Source organism: Cetorhinus maximus, chromosome 10, assembly GCF_964194155.1.
Source record: "Cetorhinus maximus chromosome 10, sCetMax3.hap1.1, whole genome shotgun sequence".
Classification (NCBI taxonomy): domain Eukaryota; kingdom Metazoa; phylum Chordata; class Chondrichthyes; order Lamniformes; family Cetorhinidae; genus Cetorhinus; species Cetorhinus maximus.
The window spans coordinates 114,119,131-114,139,038 of NC_135888.1; the positions used below are offsets into that span (position 1 = coordinate 114,119,131).

The 19,908-nt window shown below is 40.3% G+C and overlaps 1 protein-coding gene across 1 annotated transcript in view; it reads left to right on the forward strand.

Moving 5' to 3' along the window:
* The window catches only part of LOC144685955 (gamma-aminobutyric acid receptor subunit alpha-1-like), a 56,238-nt gene that overhangs the window by 22,010 nt on the left and 14,320 nt on the right, over positions 1-19,908 (forward strand). Inside the window, exons 7-9 of the mRNA XM_078551018.1 lie at positions 5,895-6,038; positions 9,779-9,931; positions 15,340-15,542. Of these exons, the coding sequence (XP_078407144.1) occupies positions 5,895-6,038; positions 9,779-9,931; positions 15,340-15,542 (500 nt within the window). The remainder of the gene's footprint in view (positions 1-5,894; positions 6,039-9,778; positions 9,932-15,339; positions 15,543-19,908) is intronic.

Below are 19,908 nucleotides of genomic sequence, written 5' to 3' on the forward strand. Positions count from 1 at the left end.
TAAAGTTATTAAGGAGGCACCTTCACTTAAAAATGTTTCTGAACTCAAGTCATTCTTAGGTATGGTTAATTATTTTGGTCGATTCCTACCCAACTTATCCAACGGTCCTGGCCCCTCTATACTCATTATTGAAGAAAAATCAGCGTTGGGTTTGGAAGTCACCCTGAGAAGAGGCCTTCACGAAAGTTAAACAACTGTTGCACTCTGCAAACTTCTTAGTACATCACCACCCAACAAAGGAACTGGTACTAACTTGCGACGCGTCCCCCTGTGGCGTGGAAGTAGTACTATTGCACAAGTTGGATGACGGTTCAGAAAGGCCGATAAGCTACATGTCCAGGACTCTTTCCACAGCCAAAAAAGGGCATTCGTAAATCAAGAAATAAGAATTATCGATTATTTTCGGAGTTTAAAAATACCATCAACACGGACATCGCCAACACTTTATGACAGTGTCTGACCACAAACCACCCTTGGGTCTGTTCAGTGAAGCTCCCATAGCTTCTGCACGAATTCAAAGATTGTCTCTAATTTTATACACATTTGAATACACTTTAGTGCACAGGCCAGGGGTGCATATAGTGAATGCTGATGCCCTAAGTCGCCTTCCTTTGCAGGAGAGCAATGAACATGCCCCAATTCCCCAAGAGATAGTATTAGCAACGAATTTACTGGATTCCTCGCCAGTCTGCTCAAGACAGGTAAGAAACTGGACAAATCGTGATCCAGACCTGCCTAGAGTGAGAGTCCAAGTGTTGAAAGGATGGCCCCAGGAACAAGTCCCTGATGAATTGAAGCCATTCTTCGCTCATAGAAATGAATTGAGCAGTCAAGATGGTATCTTGTCATGGGGTGTGTGGGTAGTTGTTCCTTCACAAGGAAGGGAACCGCTCTTAGCAGAGTTGCACTGCGCACATCCGGGAATCTCACAAATGAAGGTTATTGCGCAAAGTTACATTTGGTGGCCGGGCATGGACAGTGATAGAGAAGGTGGTTAAACACTGTATACAAAGCCAACAACTACAGAAGTTACCTGTTATGACCCCACTACACCCTGGTGGGCCCTGGGTGAGACTGTACATAGATTACACTGGTCCTTTTCTAGGCACTATGTTCCTATTAATAATTGACGCACATTCCAATGGCTAGACGTTTACGAGGTTAGGTCACCAACGGGCAGAATTTAGCCCTTGACTGGCGGGCAAGCCCCACTGGCTCAGCGGTGGGCGGGTGGCCGAAACGGACCACTGAAACGGGGCCCGCCGCCATTTTGAGTGGGCGGGCCAATTAAGGCCTGCCCAGCGGCTTGCCTGACAGGAAGCGCTATGTGAGGGAATCCACAACTCTCAAAGTGCACTCTTTCACGCATGCGCTCGAAAGAGCACACTGCTCCCTGAGGCAATTTCTTGTCTCAGGGAGTTTAGTGAAAGGTAAGTAAAGTCAAAAAATAGAGACATTTTAAAATTATTAACATGTCCCCCTCATGTGACAATGTCACACGAGATGGGACATGTTGATAACAAACTCATAAAATTTATTAAATTTTTACAAAACGGTAATGAAACTTCATCCCGCCAGTGGATGAAGTTTCATTAATAATCTACAGGCCGCTGGGGCTCCTGGCCTGCCCGCCAGCCTTAAGATTGGCCGGGCAGGGCATTTAACTATCTTACTGAGCCTGTCAATGGCCTTAATTGGCCATTGACAGGTCGGCTGGCAGACAGCTGTTTTCGCTGTCCGCCCGCCTTCCTTAAGATTTAAATGGCCCGGGATGACGTCGGGGGTTCCTCCCGATGTCATCCCACATCATTTTCCCCTCGGCAAGCGGACCCCGCCCCCAAATCGCCGAGGGGAAAATCCTGGCCGACGTCAGGTGCGACTATAGTAAAGCTACACCAAAGCTTTTCTATACATGGATTTCCAGAAGTAATCGTTTCAGACAATGGTATTTCATTTACTAGCTGGATTTCAAAGATTTGTGAGCGCAAACGGTATCAAACACGTAAAGACGGCATCATGTCATTCGTCGTCTAATGGATTAGCCGAGAGAGCAGTACAGACTTTTAAAGCCGGGCTGAGAAAATTATCAGGGGGATCATTGGAGACTAAACTTTCACATTTTCAGTTTCCTGTTTCACCATAAAACAACCCCCCACACTACTACAGGTTCAACAACTTCAGGGTTACTTATGAAGCGACGCCTTCGAATGAGATTAAGCCTGGTATTTCCCAATTTGGAGGGGAAGGTGGAGAAATGTCAAGGGAATCAAAAAGCGGCTCATGATTTACATAGTTGTGAGTGAGAATTTACTGTTGGTGAAGCAGTGTACGTACAAAACTTCAGTGTTGGATCGAGTTGGTTACCTGGTGTAATAGTTTCTCTGACTGGACCCTTGTTGCACCACGTAGAAGCAGAGGGCCGGATCACTTGCAAATACATGGATCGTTTGAGAAGAAGGGAGATACCCCCAAAAAATGATGTTCCATCCATAACCATTTTAGAACCCGTGGTCCCTGTTGAAATTGTTCAACCAAGGATAGGCATACCAGATGTCTCTGTCAGAGTAGACAACACTGAACTGCCTGTGCTTGAAGAGGAACTGGTGCTGCTGTGGTTCCAGATAATGTGGACCCTGTAAGAGATTCAAAAGCCATGGAGCTACATTGATCCACCTGGATCAGGAAACTACCTGAGAGACTGAACTTACAATTCCATGACCTGTCTATATATTTGTAATGTCATGAAAGTAGATGCTCTTGTAAACACAAACTGTACAAAAAAATGTAAAGGGGGAAGAATGTAGTAATTGTAGCTTTAAGGAATGTAGTGACTGTACCTTTAAGACTTATCGTGTAGTATAGTATGTGATGGTGAACATGAATCAGCTCTAAGCATGGGAGTTCTTCTTCTAATTGTGGAGCTTGATGGAAGGATGTAACTGCTGCTGGAGCTTATAAATAAAGTTTGATGTTTCTAATGAGAAGCCTGTGTTTGATGGTTCTAATGAGAATACCACGTCCATTCAATAACATCCGAAAATAACATTTAATTAAATCTTTAATGGCCTTAATAGACCTTTTAATTGTTGGCGGGCGCGCTGCCAAATCCCGCGCGTGCCTGCTGACCGAAATATTGCGCAAGTGCGTGGTGATGTCGGGACGATCTCCCGACATCATCGCATGTCATTTTACGCTTGAGCGGTTCGGGCACACGCCCACCCACTCAGCGAAAAATTCTGCCCATGAATTTAATTTTAAACTTAAAAAAAAACAATTTAGGTTTGATCCCTGGTCCATGTTGAGTTTATTGATATTATGGGATAGTGTTCTACAATCAGCCTCAGTGTCCTGTGTTTAGAGAAAGGAGATTACTGCCTCCACTGCTAATGAGTCAATCAACCCATGCTGCACAAACTGATGTCAAGTGAGGGAAAAAAAAACAGGCTTGGTTGTGATTGTCCCTGTGATTAAATATCCTGCTAACACTCTCTGCTGGGTTCTACATCCTTAACCATACAGAAGTCATATGGAAGATAATTGGCATCTCCATGGTACCCCTGAAAAGTGCAGCAAGAAACAAAAAACAAGCAGCATGTCCTGGTCTCATTTTTGCATTTGAAATGTAAATAAAAGAAAGACTTGCATTTTTATAGACCTTTTCACCATCATTGGATGTCCCAAAGCACTTTATGCCCAATATTTTTTTGGCAGTGCTGCCACAGTTGTAATATGGGAAACAGAACACTTAATTTGCACACAGCAAACATCCACAAGCAGCTATGTGATAATGACCAGATAGTCTGCTTTAGTGATGTTGACTGAGGGATACATTTTGGCCAGAACATTGAGGTAACTACCCCACTCTTCTTCGAAATAGTGCCATGGGATCTTTCATATCTACCAAGCGGGCAGATAGGGCCTCAGATTAACATCTGATCTGAAAGAAAGAACATCAAACAGTGCAACTGTCCCTCATGCTGGAGTGTTGGCCTTGATTTTTGTGCTCAAGCCTGGAGTGGAACTTGAACTTGAAACCTTATGACTCAGCGATGAGAATGCTACCAACTGAGACATAGATGACACTTGAAAGAAATAGCAGTCATGGAGAAAAAGACAGCTCAGAAAAGTGATTTTTTGAAAAAAATCAGTTTAATCAGGGAATCATATAAAACTATACAAATATATTTCTACTATTTCAAAATGCAATCTCGGGAAAAAGAAAATCAGGCAGAATGTAAAAAGGACTGTTAATTTGGTAATGTCCATTTTGAATTGCTGACCAAAATGAATTTTAAACTCATCCACAAATTTGTAGTTAAAGTTAATATATTCATCAAAATATAAGACTGTAAAAATTATATATCTACACTGAACTCAGTAAGTAGTTTCTGTAACAAATTTACAAACTTATTAAATAAACAAGTAACAATTAAAATTGCAGTAACGTTTAACATTAGTTTGTTCCAAAATTGTTTTCTCATTACAAAATTTATAAGGCATGGAAGGGAAGACCCATGCCTGAAAGAATGTCCACAGGATAACAGCGGGTGGGATAAGGTTTCCAACAGCAATTAAAAATAAAATATAAATTTTAACATTTCATTAAGAACGCGCCTTTGCTCAGAGACACATGTGGGGACATGTTTTTTTAACACCTTAAAATTCCTTATTTTTTTATTTTCAAAAGTGTTCATCTTCCTGAGGCAGCTCTGTGCCTCGGGGAGCTTTTCCAGCGTGCACCCGCGTGCATGCGCAAAGTTTGCGCTTGCCCTCCTCCCCTCCTCCACACACAGGCAGCGCTGGGCGCCGCAGCTTACGTTCACGCTGATCGGGCCTTAATTGGCCCATCAGCGTGAAATCGTGGTCCAGCCCCGATCGTGGATGACAGTCAGCTTCCCAGCCCTTCCCGCCCGCCCTCGCTGAGCCCGGCCAACGAGAGACAAGTCCTGACTCATATTGCAATGAGTGGAGTGCTTCAAAGCACTGCAATATTTGACAGCAACTGTAAATCTTCATGGTTAAGAGTTGATGACTTTATCAGAGTTCTGGTTTGGAGGAGTTATTGAACTAAACCAATAATGAGCAGTTAATTAATTTAAAAATCAGGAAGCATACTGCATGATAACCATTAATAGGTCGGTTTCTCAGTCTACCATTTCCAAACTCGTGCTGCATTTTTAGTACAGTGAGATTGTGGCACTGATCACTGAAAATAGAAATGTATGGTTTCAGTAATGAACCATTTTTACTTCAAAAGGTCACTTTCTTCATTAGTGTTTTTTACCTGAACACTTTTACAAACATGTCAATTATCATCTTTCAACTTGAAGCATGGGAAAGAAAGCTATTGTTAGGCTTTTGATTTTGCTGCTGTGTAATTAACTTCTAGATGGCATAGAGTGATGCATTCACCTTATCTTATGGTACATTTACGCAACAACAGTCGTGTCAATGTGAATCAGTTTTGCTTCATGCTAACATGTGTCTGAATCCAGATTCAGTACTGGAGCTAACTGAGTGAAAGTCGGGTACTCTTTCCTAAGGAGTGTCATTGTGCTTTGCTCCAGAGTCAACTTGGGTCCTAATTCCAGATTTATACCATGACTTTAGCGTCAGTGCAAATTGACACAATATGCACTACTGCTACTGTTGTTCTATCAGTATATTCTTTGCCTTCATCCATTTGAGAAATCTCTCACTAGTGTTTGGCTGCTCCTTAGCTGTCTGGTAAAGAGTGGTATGGGGAAATAAGAACCTATTGAATTGTGACAGATGGTGTGAATGGGTAGTGAAGTGTGTTACTGCAATTGTCCATTGTGCACATTTTGCAACTATGTTCAAAATACAATGATATACTCAACAATTAACCCATTTCACCTTCTGTTTCCAAACAGATGCATACACAACATCAGAGGTCGTGTACACATGGACACACGGAGCATCCCAATCAGTTGTTGTTGCTGAAGATGGTTCTCGATTGAATCAGTATGACTTAATGGGACAAAGCGTGGGAAAAGTAATCATTAAATCCAGTACAGGTATATATATGTATAATGAAAATAGCCTTTGTTTTATTTGGTGTCAGTTTTTTTTACTGTTTCTATTGCATTGGCAGAGAGAAAAATGAACAGCATCTTCACTCATTGTGCTCTTTGGAAAATGATAGCCATTCAGAGAATAGACCTTGATGTTTCCTTTTTTAAAACAGGTTCTGTAACAACATACGCTCGTTCAGTAACAAAACCCTTACAATAACAATATACTGTGACCTCTTATATAACATGCATGGTTTATGACCATGCTTGAGTAAATGCAAAACCCTCTCTGTAATTTGGCATTCACAATCTAGTGTACTTAATGTCTGATACATTTTGTTTATGGATCTCACAACCTCTGGTAACAATTTAAAATAATTCATCCCAACCCAAGTTATCGTATACTTTCCACTCTTCCTCTGTTTATAGTCTTCTTGTGGCATAAGCCACACCTTGAATTAGAAGATGATTAGAACAATCTGTTATGTGTTTGGGCATAAATTTTACATGTGTACAAAGCATTTATTTAACAATTTATGAGCATTTATTAAACACTTTATGTTTGAGGACATGGATTTTAACAAGCTTCAAAAATCAAAATTCCACCAACCGACAGGAGTGATAATAATTTCCAGATTTTATTAAAATGAATAGCGAAACAATCCCCGAATTTCAAACAGCATCAGCCAACTCCACTTGTTCAATTTCAAGTGAAATGGGACCAAAATCAAACAATATGCTACTCACTCAGCAACATCAGCTTTGACAAGCCTTGGCTGAAAATGGTGCTTGGGCAATAGCGCCTTTGGCAATAAAGGAGCTCCAAATTCCACCTTACTCAACAGTCTAACACAAAATTCAAAGCATTTTATTCTCCAGCATACCCTGCACTTTATACATATAAACTCAATTTTTAAAAATCCAAAATGTTGCATTTGACAATGATCACATTGGCTACAGATCTAAGCACTTGAGGATAGTCTGAGCTGGGTGACTGACTGAGATAAAGAGAAGACAAAATGACAGATGTGTTAAATGTGAACTCTGTTATTGCTTAAAATCATCACACTATTTAACAGCTTGAAATCAATCATCTCTGATATATGTGACATTTTTAGACACACAAATAATGTGAGTACATCTTAATGTTAGGACTCACTTACATACTGCTTTCTTTGGTTGACAATACTCTAATTATTAGGTTAGCATAAAGATGCCAGAACAGTGTAAAGGTGAAACAAAATCTAACATTATAGTCTAATCTAGCTACACTGCATAATTTTTCAATTTCAAAAGTCTACATGTGCCTTTCTGATAGAAATTAGTGATCCCATTTTGTTGTTGCATTACCTCCTAGGTCCGGATTTTTGGGTCAGGAGCGCAGAGACAGGATATTTCCCAGCTCCGCCAACCCGACCAGGGGAAAAGAGGCCAAAAAGGTCAAATTTTCAATCCCTGGGGCGGGCTGGATTAGAATTTGGAAGCCTGCCTCTGTGCTGAGGCATTTTGTTGAATTTATTAGCAAATGAAAACAAAAAACAGCCCTACAGCCCTCGCTCCTCTCCACTCCTTCTCTGCCCAAACAATCCCCATGCCCCATCCATGCCAACTCATGCTACGCTATGCCCCTATACCCACCCCCATGGTTCCACATACCTTCTATGCCCACCCACTCATCCCCATAGTCTTTTATAGCCCTATGCCAACTTAGTGCCAACTCATGCCAACCCATGCTATCCTTACTCCCTTCATGCCAGCTCACCTAGTATCCACAATGGGCAAAACTCAGGAGCCATGCTGACATAAAATGTTGTGTCTGTTGATGATGTCACAATTTAAAAAAAACTCTCCTTCATAAAAAAGTCATTCAATACATAGAAATTCCTTTAACTAATCTCTTATGAGAACCAACATTTATAATCTATAACCACTTGGAACCATCAATCGAACTGATCACTTAACAGGCATCCCACTGTGATAATGTTAGGTTGTAAAATCAGTCATGCAGCACAAATCCGACAATAATAATCTTCAGGCTTATGTCAACAGACAGAGTGAAATGTTAGCAGAGTGAAATGTCAAGCGCTTTTTTTTTAAATTCCACACTTTTTAAAAAATTCAAAGCCTGGCAGAATTAAATCCCTTGGCAGCTCAAGAGTCCCAATGAGCATTGACAGTCCCAATGTGTTATGACAGTTCTTTGACAGTTTTGACAGTTCTTTGACAGCTTGGACATTCTGATGAGTTTATGTACTTTTTACATGCAATCATGTCTACATTTAACAATCCCAAAGGGCAACCTGACCGACCCAAAGGGTGTCCTACCTCTCCCAAAAGGTACCTTACCTTTCCAAAAGGTATCCTGGGTCTATATCCAAAGGGGTACCTTACCATGGCTATCCAAATGAACCCATAAGGTTCAGAGCTGCTCCTACCTGGTCTAATCTGCACATTTCAGGTTTCAGACACCTACATCACCAAAATCACACATGAGTGGCGTCAGATGCTGATTTGTATGGGCAGCTGCCTCTGTGAACCATTTAGAACCTGCCCCAACCACCTCCCTATGAAAACATTGATGGCCAGGTCCAGGGACGGGGTTTTCAGATTCAGGCCTCTGCCAGCATTTTCACACAGATAGAGAGCCTTTCTGTCTGTGTGAACATGCAGGCCTTAATGTCCTTTTCAATTAGCAAAAAACAGTTTTCAGAAATGTTTTATGACATTTTTAGAGGAAGAGATTTGAAAGAAAAGAAAAACTAGCTTCTATATAGTGTCTGTTATGACATCAGGACATTCCAAAGTGCTTTACAACCAACTAAGTACTTTTGAAGGTAGGAATCACACTGTCCAATTTTCTCTCAGCAAGGCTCCACAGACAACATTGTGATAATTGCCAGACAATCTATTTAATGGTGTTGATTGAGGGATAAATATTAGTCAGAACATGGCAAGAACTCCCTTGCACCTCTTAAAAGTAGTGCCATGGGATTTTTAGCATTCACCCGAGAGGGCAGCTAGGCGCTCGGTTAAAATCTCATCTGGAAGATGGCAGCAAACTGTGCCAAGTGTCAGCCACAATTTTGTACTCAAATATCCAGAGCAGACAGTCAACTCACGACCTTCCGGTTCAGAATTGAGAGCTTTACCACTGAGCCAGATCTGACACTAAGATGTACCATTTGGAATATATTATGCCCAATGTAACTTGTAGTACAGTATTTCAGAAATCTTTCCTACATTCAGTGTTTATTTTATTTTTGTTGGAAAATATTTAATTCCTTTGTGCAACATTTTTTGTGTATGTTTGTGGCAGGGAATATTTATGCTGTTTTCAGAAGATAAATATCAATGCTACGGAATGGAACTTTTAATATTTTTTTCATCCGGTGGTAGCATTATGCATTCCTAACTTTGGTATGTAATGGACTAAATATAGAGTAAATACCGTAAAATTGATAGGCCAAGAAAACAGCTTCTACAGCACCAATGTCACATTTATATTTCTTACACTGGCGATCCCTTGGATTGACATTTTATTTATGGAAATAAGACTGAAAATTTACATTGTTATCAGTCATAATTATATTACTATTTTGAATATATTTTATTTAAATGGCACATTTTCTGCCTACTATATTGACAGTTATGTGAAGGAATAGCCTACACTTGATACTTCTGAGTTGCAGAGGAGTGATAGTTTATACGCTATCTGGTTCTAATTCTGCATTTTATATTTCCAGGTGAATACGTGGTCATGACCGCTCATTTTCATTTGAAGAGAAAAATTGGTTACTTTGTAATTCAAACGTACTTACCATGCATCATGACAGTTATTCTCTCACAAGTGTCATTCTGGTTAAACAGGGAGTCTGTCCCTGCAAGAACTGTCTTTGGTGAGTTGTTTGGAAAAGTTGCCTGCAAACAACTTTGAATGTTGCACAGAATTCTCTTAAGTTATGCCAATGTCAGTCTACTCAAATATTTTTTTTTGGTTAAGTTCTCCATTTTTTGAAATATTCTGCTGTCCATGGTGAAAAATGCCACTTCCCATGCAATGTCAGCTTCAAGCAATCCCACACAGCTTTGGTGCAGAATAAACTGCCTCCGCACAGCCAGCATTGGTTTCACGTCAACATTCTTGTGGCCTCTCTTAGTGAGAGTGACACTTAGTGTGAATTATTAATCAGTTGTTAGTATTTTTGTGCTACGGACTAAATTAAGTAAGAACCAGGTTGAGACATGCTCAAACTGAGTACTTGTCCAAGCCTTTAGCAAAAATCCAGCGCAAATTTATTGCAGTAGCTTCCCTACTTGCTGTAAATGCTTTGAGCTTTGGTGACCTCAACTCAATGCATAAATATGGTGTAACATGTTTGGAAGTTAGCTGTCGATATTTAAGGAGATTTAGAAATGGTTGTAGAAGAATTAGGAATGTCACATTGGTAGAGTACAGATGCTTTTCTGAGGTTGGTGTTAAGGCATATTATTAGCCAATATTGTGGAAGCTTTATTTGCACTTAATCCTTGATTGGTCTGCCATTGGTTTGCCCAGTGCCAACACTAGAGGGTTGATTTCCTGAGTTCACACCGCTGTCAGGAGCTGGGCCTAGTGGTTGTGCAGATTTGAAGATTGTGCAGGTGCTGCCTGTGATTTGCTGCCTATCAAAATGGATGGACAGAAAATTAAGGACTGTGTACCCACAATTTCCTAATATGAGCCGCCAGTGAACAAGGCTTCCCACCATTCATGAAAAACTGGAAATGTCTCCTTATGAATAAAGGTTGGAAAAATATGCCCTACCTTAGAATAATGATTATTGCCTTAATGAGCATCAACATCACTGTCTAATTTGCATCTCTAATAAATGGATAAAATACTTGAACGCTGAAAAGGTTGCCTTCACTTTAAGACCACGGCCGGGACTTCCCAGCCCCATCGCGGGTGAGGCAGCGCTCCAGCCAGAAGTCCATTGACTTGCGGCGGGACTGGAAGATTGCGGTGGCGGGTGGGTGCAGAAAATCCCGCCGTACCATCTCATTCAACTTTTACATATTGATGAGCTAAGTTTTAAAACAAAATACTGCAAGAGGTTTTACATATTGTTGCACTTCATGTCCAAGTAAGCTAAATGGACTGTTGACCTAGAGATGCTGAGAAATATATCATCAAGTAAGGTTAAGTGAAACCATTTATAAAGTACCGCATTTTGAAAACTGGATTATTCTAATCCTTTCAAATGTAAAACAGTATCTTGATTATGGAGTGGATTTTCAAGTGTGACAATATTATTGGAAACTATTATCTGTACAGCATTTTGTGCCAATAATATACAGAATTTGGTATTTTACGCAGAACTAATTATGAAGGAACATAGGTACATAGGAACAGGAATACATCGGTTACTCCCTCGAGCCTGTTTGACCATTCTATGAGATCATAGCTGATTCCAACCTAACTCAATATATCTATCCTTGCCCCATATCGTTTAATACCTTATGTAAACAAACATGTATCAATCACAAATTTAATATTAACAATTGATCGAGCATCAATTGCCATTTGCAGAAGAGAGTTCCAAATTTCTACCATCCTTTGGGTATAGGAGTGTTTCATAATTTCACTTCTGAAATCTCTGGCTCTAATTTTCAGACTATACCCTCTAGGTTTCCCAATCAGAGGAAATAGTTTCTCTCTACCTATCCTATATGGTACCCTCCATAAATCGAGAATTTCAATCAAATCACCCCTTAAACTTCTAAATCCCAGGGAATACAACCCTAGATTGTGTTATCTGTTCTTGTAATTTACTCTTTGGTGTCCAGGCATCATTCTGGAAAATCCACACTGCATTCTCTCCAAGGCCCAGAACCCTTTCTTTCCTTTATTCTTTAACAGAATATGGGTATCACTGGCCAAGCCAGCATTTGTTGCCTATCCCTAATTGTCCTTGAACTGAGTGGCTTGCCAGGCCATTTCAGAGGGCAGTTAAGAGTCAACCACATTGCTGTGGGTCTGGAGTCACATGTAGGCCAGATGGAGTAAGGATGACAGATGTTCTTCCCTAAAGGACATTAGCGAATCAGATGGGTTTTTGCAACAATCAGTGATAATTGTCATGTTCACATTAGCTTTATATTCATTTTTAATTGAATTGAAATTTCGCCAGCTGCAATGGTGGGATTTGAACCCATGTGCCCAGTCTGGACCTCTGGGTTGCAAGTCCAGTGATATTACCACTACATCACCATCTCCCCAACAGTACTCTAGGTGTGGTCTAACCAGAATTTTGTAAAGCTGAAGCATGACTTCTACTTCTTTGTATTCTAGTTCTCTAGATATAAAGACCAACACTCCATTAGCCTTTTTGATTATTTTCTGTTCCTGTTTGTGACATTTTACTGATTTATGTACCTGAACCCCCAAGTCTCTTTGGATACCTCCTCTATTTCTAGTTTTTTGTCATTTAGAAAGTACCCTGTTCGATCCTTTTTTAGATCCAAAGTGGAAGACCTCTTGTTTGCCTACATTGAAATTCTATTCCACCATCTAAATTACTAATAAATATGGTTGTAGTAATTATGGTTTTATTTAGTGTGTAATGTACCTTTAAGAATAATACTTGTTAGGCAAGATCACATGATCTGTAGTAACCAAAAGGAGAGTAGCAGGGGCTACCTCAGCAGTCAGTGTATAGATAGAGTTAGAGTTGAAAGCACACGTGTAGTTGCTGCTGAGTACATGTTTCCACCCAAGAAGATCATTAATAGTACAACTCGGCCACCCTACAACAATGGTCAATAGTTGAGGTACCAACACAGAGCATTGTGGGACACCACTAGTTACATTCTCCCTATTAGAGTACCTGCCCATTATCTCCACTCTCCTGTTGCTCAGTCAATTTTCTAACTAGAACAATAATTTGCCTTCAACTCTATGAACTTCTCTTCTGGAAATAACCTCCATAGTCATTTCCCTGTCCAGTACTTTAGTCAGCTCTTCAAGAATTCAATCAGCTTCATCAGGTACGACCTACCTTTTACAAATTCATGTTGGTTCTCTCTGATCAAACAAAAGTTATCGAGGTGTTCAGTCACCTTGCCTTTAATTACCTATTCTAATAATTTCCAAACAATAGATGTTAGGCTAATTGGTCTGTAATTCCCTGGTTTCCCTCTGTCAGCTTTCTTACAAATTGAGTGTCATGAACAATTTTCCAAGCTAAAAGAACAGTTGAGGAATTGAGAGAACTTTGTAGGCTTATAGTTAGAGCATCAATAGTATTCTAAACTAAAGAATTGTGAATTTAAATTAAAGAAATTTCTTCATTACAGTTTAGTGGAGTAAATATGGGATTGAATCACATCTGCGTGAAGCCAATCGACAGCATGCTGAGCAGCCCCGCAGCAATAAAGCACTGTGGGGCTCATTAACAAGGGCCGAGTGGGTCTTCTGCCCCTCATTGGAGCAGAAGTCTCACCTTCTGGAGCTGCCAGCCAATCAGATTGGCTGGCAGCTCCATCAGTCCCAGCAGCACGAGGAGAGTGTCAGTGGCAGCTCCTGGGATTGCCGCTGAAGAAATGACTCCCAAGGCCTAGTATCCTGGATGGAGATAAGTTCGAGGTCTTGGGCCAGGTGGGTTTGGGAACATTAAAGAGAGGGGCAGTGGTGGGGGAGAGGGTGTGTTTAAGAGAGGGAGCAGGTAGGAAGGAAGGAGGGGTTCAGTCTAAGGGAGGCCACCCTACGATGAGTAAAGGGCAACCCCTGAAGAGCGACCCCACCTCTCTTTCTCACCCTTTAACCATTTGAGGTTAAAAATTGGGCTTCCTGCTCCTGCCCTATTGCCCACGCCAAACATATTAACAAGCTCTGAAGAAGGGTCATACGGACTTGAAATGTTAACTCTGTCTTTCGCTCCACAGATGCTGTCAGATCTGCTGAGTTTTTCCAGCATTTTTTTGTTTTTGTTTCATATTAACAAGCCTAATTGACCCTTAATATGGTGGGCGGGCTGCCAATTTCAGCGCCCTCCCGCTCCCCGTGTTATGGGGGTGAGCTCGGGGGTAGGATGGGCCCCCCACCCCCAACCCCACCCCCACGGGAAACACTCCCACTGGGAGCACACAAAATTCAGCCCATGGTATCAGCTGAAGCATTCAATTGGGAATTGGAGCAATTCCTATTTTAGCTGAAAGTAGAATTATACAGATTTAGAATGAGAAAAATATGCTGAAGGGTCAGGTTAGGCATAGGAATAAAGCTTGAATGCTGAAGCATGTTGAATAGTTCGATGGCTTTTCCTCATATTTTTGTGCTTATGTCACAAATAATGAATCTTCTTACTTTAGCATGACTGAGATTAAAAGGGATTTTGTGTTCTCTGTTTAAAATTAGAATGAACACAATTGGAAGACAATGTTGAAAATGAGTGCTGCAATAATGCACTGAAACTTTGAGTGGTAAAAACAGATATATTCTTGAAATTAGCATATATAACAGTTTATTGATCCTAGCTAGATCACCTGCGGAAGCCTGGTAAACAGGAGTGATGGAGAGAGGGAAAAATCCAGGCTGAATGAATTTGGTCTGTTTTTGTCTGATTCCTAGCAGTTGGTTACAGAGCAGCATGGCATGGCCTTCAGAGAATGTTATGTTTGCCCTTTCCATTGTGAATTGGGATGAAAACAACAGAAGGAAAAATGGGTGAGATGGGTCCTTGCTAAAAATAAATATCCTGTTGTTCATCTGGGGTCCTCAAGAGATAATATACTTCGATACAAATTTAGTTGGATAACCTCTGCATCATTGCAGTGACCATTTTCTAATATACACATAAATTTAATATCAAGATGTTTCTAAAATAGTGCTATATTGCTGCATGTATTGGAAATAAATAGTGAAATTTCTCATGTTGATGAAACATATTGGGAGAGGCATGTCAATTTTGTGCTAAAATTATCACTGAGAAGGATTTAACTCTCATGGTACAATATAAATTCGTAGCATATAATGAAGTGTTATTCAACTTATCTATATATCACTAGACTTATGACTGCTTGAAAATACATTCCTAAACATGTTACAAAAGTAATGATCATTTATACAAAAATTGGCAGCAACATTGAGTGCTAAATCATCAAAAATATGAGCCTGTTGCTATATTACAAGAGTCAATCCGCAGTGCTATTGTATCACATTATTCATAGATTAGGGGGTTTTTTTCACTGAGTGTTACATGAAGCAAATTTACACATATTACATTAAATTATTCCAGTTAAATGTTTCTTATTTTGTCTTATTCAGGGGTCACAACTGTATTGACAATGACAACTCTAAGTATCAGCGCCAGGAACTCACTCCCCAAAGTTGCATATGCAACCGCTATGGATTGGTTCATTGCCGTTTGTTACGCTTTCGTGTTTTCTGCACTTATTGAATTTGCCACAGTGAACTACTTCACAAAGAGGAGTTGGGCTTGGGATGGAAAAAGCTTAGTTCCTGAAAAGGTAAAATGTATACCTGTAGTTTTGTTAAATTAGTATAAACAAAACTGTCGAGATCCTCCTTTATAAAATGTGTTATGGCTAAAGACTGTGGGGGGGAAATTTGTTTGTGTAGTAGAACATTTGCTAGAGGGTCAGGTTTGAATGCTAGAGCAAGTTGAATGGTTCAATGGTCTTTCTTTATGTTTTTGTGCTTATATCATTGAAATAATGAAACGTCTTTCTTTAGCATGACTGAGATAACTGAGATAAAAGGGATTTTGTGTTCTTTGTTTGAAATTAACTAATTAAAATTAAGGACATCTTCTCGCAGCTGGAGAGAAACCTGGAGTGGAAGTGGGAGGAGGAGGACCCAATTGTTGTGGTTCACACAGGAACCAATGACATAGGTAGAACAAGGAATTATGTTCTGCTAAGGGAATTTGAGGAGTTAGGGACCAAATTAAAATGCAGAACATCAAAGGTAATCATCTCTGGATTGTTACTTGAGCCACGCACTAGCGTCAAGCAGATTACAGAATTAAACGCATAGCTCAAAGAGTGGTGTGGGAAAAAGGGGTTTTGAATTTATGAGGCACTGGCATCAATACTCAGGAAAGAGTGAGCTATTCCGTTGGGATTTGAACTGGGCTTGGACCAGTGCCTTGGGCAACCCTATAACTAGGGCTCTGGACAGGGCTTCAAAATAACAGAACGTGTGTGTAGTGGTGGGAGGGGAGGGTTTGGGTGCAGGGAGATCTGGAATCCAAAGAGAAAAGTTGAGCTATCAGAGCAACATAGCAATGTGGGTAAAGACAAGCAGAGTGGGACAGGAAAGGCCTGTTTGTGCATCGGTAAATAAGGACGTTGCAGGGAATAAAAGTAAAAAAATAGAAATTAAAGGTTCTTTATCTGAATGCATAAAGCATCTACAATAAGACAGATGAACTAACGGCACATATAGAGGTAAATGATTTCAATTTCATCATCATTACTGAGACATAGTTACAAGATGATCAAGGATGGGAAATAAATATTCCAGGGCACACAGTATTTCAGAAGGACAGACAGAATGGCAGAGGAGAAGAAGCAGCCCTGATCTTAAAAAATGACATAAGGACATTGGTGAGAAAAGATCTGGCCTCAGAAGATCATGAAGTAGAATCAGTGTGGGTGGAAATTAGGAACAGCAAGAGTTGGAAAATCTCTGTTGGGAGTAGTTTATAGGCCTACTAACAGTAGTTATACTGTTGGACAGCATTAAACAATACATTTTTGGAGCTAATAACAAAGAAAACATAATAATTATGAGCGACTTTAATCTTCAAATAGATTTGGACAATAAAATTGCAAGAATGGTCTAGAAGATGAGTTTGTAGAATATTTTCATGACATTTCATGAGAGTTTCTTGGAGCAATACATTGTGGAACTGACTAGGGATAAAGCTATATTCGATCTAGTGTTGTGTAATGAAGCACGGTTAATTATCAATGTTATGGTGAAAGATCCACTGGGAAACAGTGATCATAATACCATTGAATTCCATGTTAAGTTTGAAAGTGACAGACTCCAATCGCAAACAATAATCTAAAACTTAAACAAAACCAATTACATAGGTGTGAGGGGAGAACTGGTTAATGTTAATCAGGTAAATAGACTAAAAGGTATGGAGATAAATGAACAGTGGGAAACATTTAAATAAACTATTCAAAATGTTCAACAACAATACATTCCATGGAGGAACAAAAACTCAGCGAGAAAGATCCATCCGTGTCTCACGCAGAAAATTAAGAACATTGTTAGATGAAAAGAAGAGGCTTACAATGTTGCAAAAAAAAATAGCAAGTCTGAGGATTGGGAGTGTTTTAGAAACCAGAAAAGGGCCACCAAAAAGTTGATAAAAAGGGAAAAATATAGAATATGAGCGCACACTAGCCAGAAATATAAAAATAGATTGCAAGAGCTTTAATAAGAATATAAAGAGGAAGAGAATAGCTAAAGTAAACGCTGGCCCCTGAGAAGCAGAAACAGGAGAAATTATCATGGGGAATAAGGAAATGGCAGAGGCATTGAAAAAAACATTTTGTGTCTGTCTTCATAGTAGAAGACATAAGTCTCATACCAGAAATAGACAATAACCTAGGTGCTAAAAAGAGTGAGGAAATTAAGGAGATTAATATCAGCAGAGAAAAAGTTTTGGTGAAACTTAAGGGACTACAATCCGTCAAATCCCTGGGACTTGATGGCCTACACCCTGGGGTTCTAAAAGTGTGAGCTTTAGAGATAGTGGATGTTGTGGCTCTGATTTTCCAAAATTCCTTAGATTTGGAATGGTCCCATTAGATTGGAAGTTTGGAAATGTTACACCACTTTTCAAGAAAGGAGGGAGAGAAAAAACAGTGAGGCATAGGCCAGTTAGCCTGACATCAATTGTTGGGAAAATGCTGGGATCTATTGTTAAGTAAGTCTTAACAATGCACTTAGAAAAGCAAATTGGAACAAATTAACATGGTTTTACTGAAGGAAAATTCTGTTTGACAAATCTATTGGAGTTTTCTGAGGATACAACTAGTAGGGTAGATAAAGGGACACCGGCAGATGTATTAAATGTCAAAAGGTATTTAATAAGGTGCCACAAAAAAGGTTAATAGGCAAGATAAGGGCTCATGGGGTTAAGGGTAATATTTTAGCATGGCTAGAGGATTGGTTAAGGGATAGAAAGCAGAAAGTGAGCTTTTTCAAGTTGGCAGGCAGTGAATAGTGGAGTGCCAAAAGGGTCAGTGCTGGGGTATCAGCTATTCACAATTTATATTAATGACTTAGATGAAGAGGCAGAGAGTAATATATCCAAGTTTGCTGATGATACCAAGCTAGGTGGGAAGGTAAAAGCAAAAAACTGTGGATACTGGAAATCCAAAACAAAAACAAAAAAACCTGGAAGAACTCAGCAGGTCTGGCAGCGTCTGTGGAGAGGAGCACAGTTAACGTTTCAAGTCCGAATGACCCTTCAACAGTTCTGAAACGTTGAAACGTTAACTGTGCTCCTCTCCGCAGACGCTGCCAGACCTGCTGAGTTTTTCCAGGTATTTTTGTTTAGGTGGGAAGGTAAGCAGTGTGGAGGAGAAAGGGAGGCTGCAAATAGATATAGACAAGTTAGGTGAGTGGGCAACAAGATGGCAGACGGAGTATAATATAGGGAAGTGTGAAGTTACTCACTTTGGTCGTAAGAATAGAAAAGCAAAATATTTTTTAGAAGGTGTGAAACTTGTAAGTGTTGATGTTCAAAGAGACTTGGATGTGGTGGCACAATGAATGCAGAAAGTTAACAAACAGGTGCAGCAAGCAATTAGGGAGGCAAATGGCATGTTGGCCTATAGTGCAAGGGGATTGGAGTGGAAGAATAAAGAACTGTTGCTGCAATTGTACAGGGTTTTAGTGAGACCACATCGGGAATGCCGTTTTGGTCTCCACATTTAAGAAAGGATATACTCACATTGGAGGCGGTACAGTAAAGGTTCACTAAATTGGTCCCTGGGATAAGTGGGTTGTTCTATGATGAGAGGCTGAGTAGATTGGGTTTATATCCTCTGGGGCTCAGAAAAATGAGAGGTGATCTCATTGAAACCTACAAGATTCTGAAGGGATTTGATAGGGTAGATGCTGAGAGATTGTTTCCGCTGGTTGGGGAATCTAAAACATGGTTGCACAGTCTCACAATAAGGACCCAATCATTTTGGGCTAAGATGGGGAGAAATTACTTCAATCAAAGGGTTGTGGGGTCATACCTAGCACAAAGGAAGATGATTGTTGTTGCTGGAGGTCAGTCATCTCAGTTCCAGGACATCACTGCAGGAATTCCTCAGGGTAATGTCCTAGGCCCAACCATCTTCAGCTGCTTCATCAATGACCTTCCTTCCATTATAAGGTCAGAAGTGGGGATGTTCACTGATGCTTGCACAAAGTTCAGCACCATTAGCGATGCCTCGGATACTGAAGCAGTCCATGTCCAAATGCAGCAAGACCTGGACGATATCCAGGCTTGGGCTGACAATGGCAAGTAACATTCGAGCCACACAAGTGTCAGGTAATGACCATCTCCGACAAGAGAGAATCCAACCATCACCCCTTGATATTCAATGGCATTACCATCACTGAATCCCCCACTATCAACATCCTGGGGGTTACCAATGACCAGAAACTGAACTGGACTAGCCATATAAATACTGTGGCTACAAGAGCAGGTCAGAGGCAAGTTCCCCTCATCATCCTGACTTGGAAATATGTCGCTGTTCCTTCACTATCAAAACCTTGGAACTCCCTTGCTAACAGCACTATGGGTGTACCTACACCACATGGACGGCAGCGGTTCAAGAAGGCAGCTCACCACCA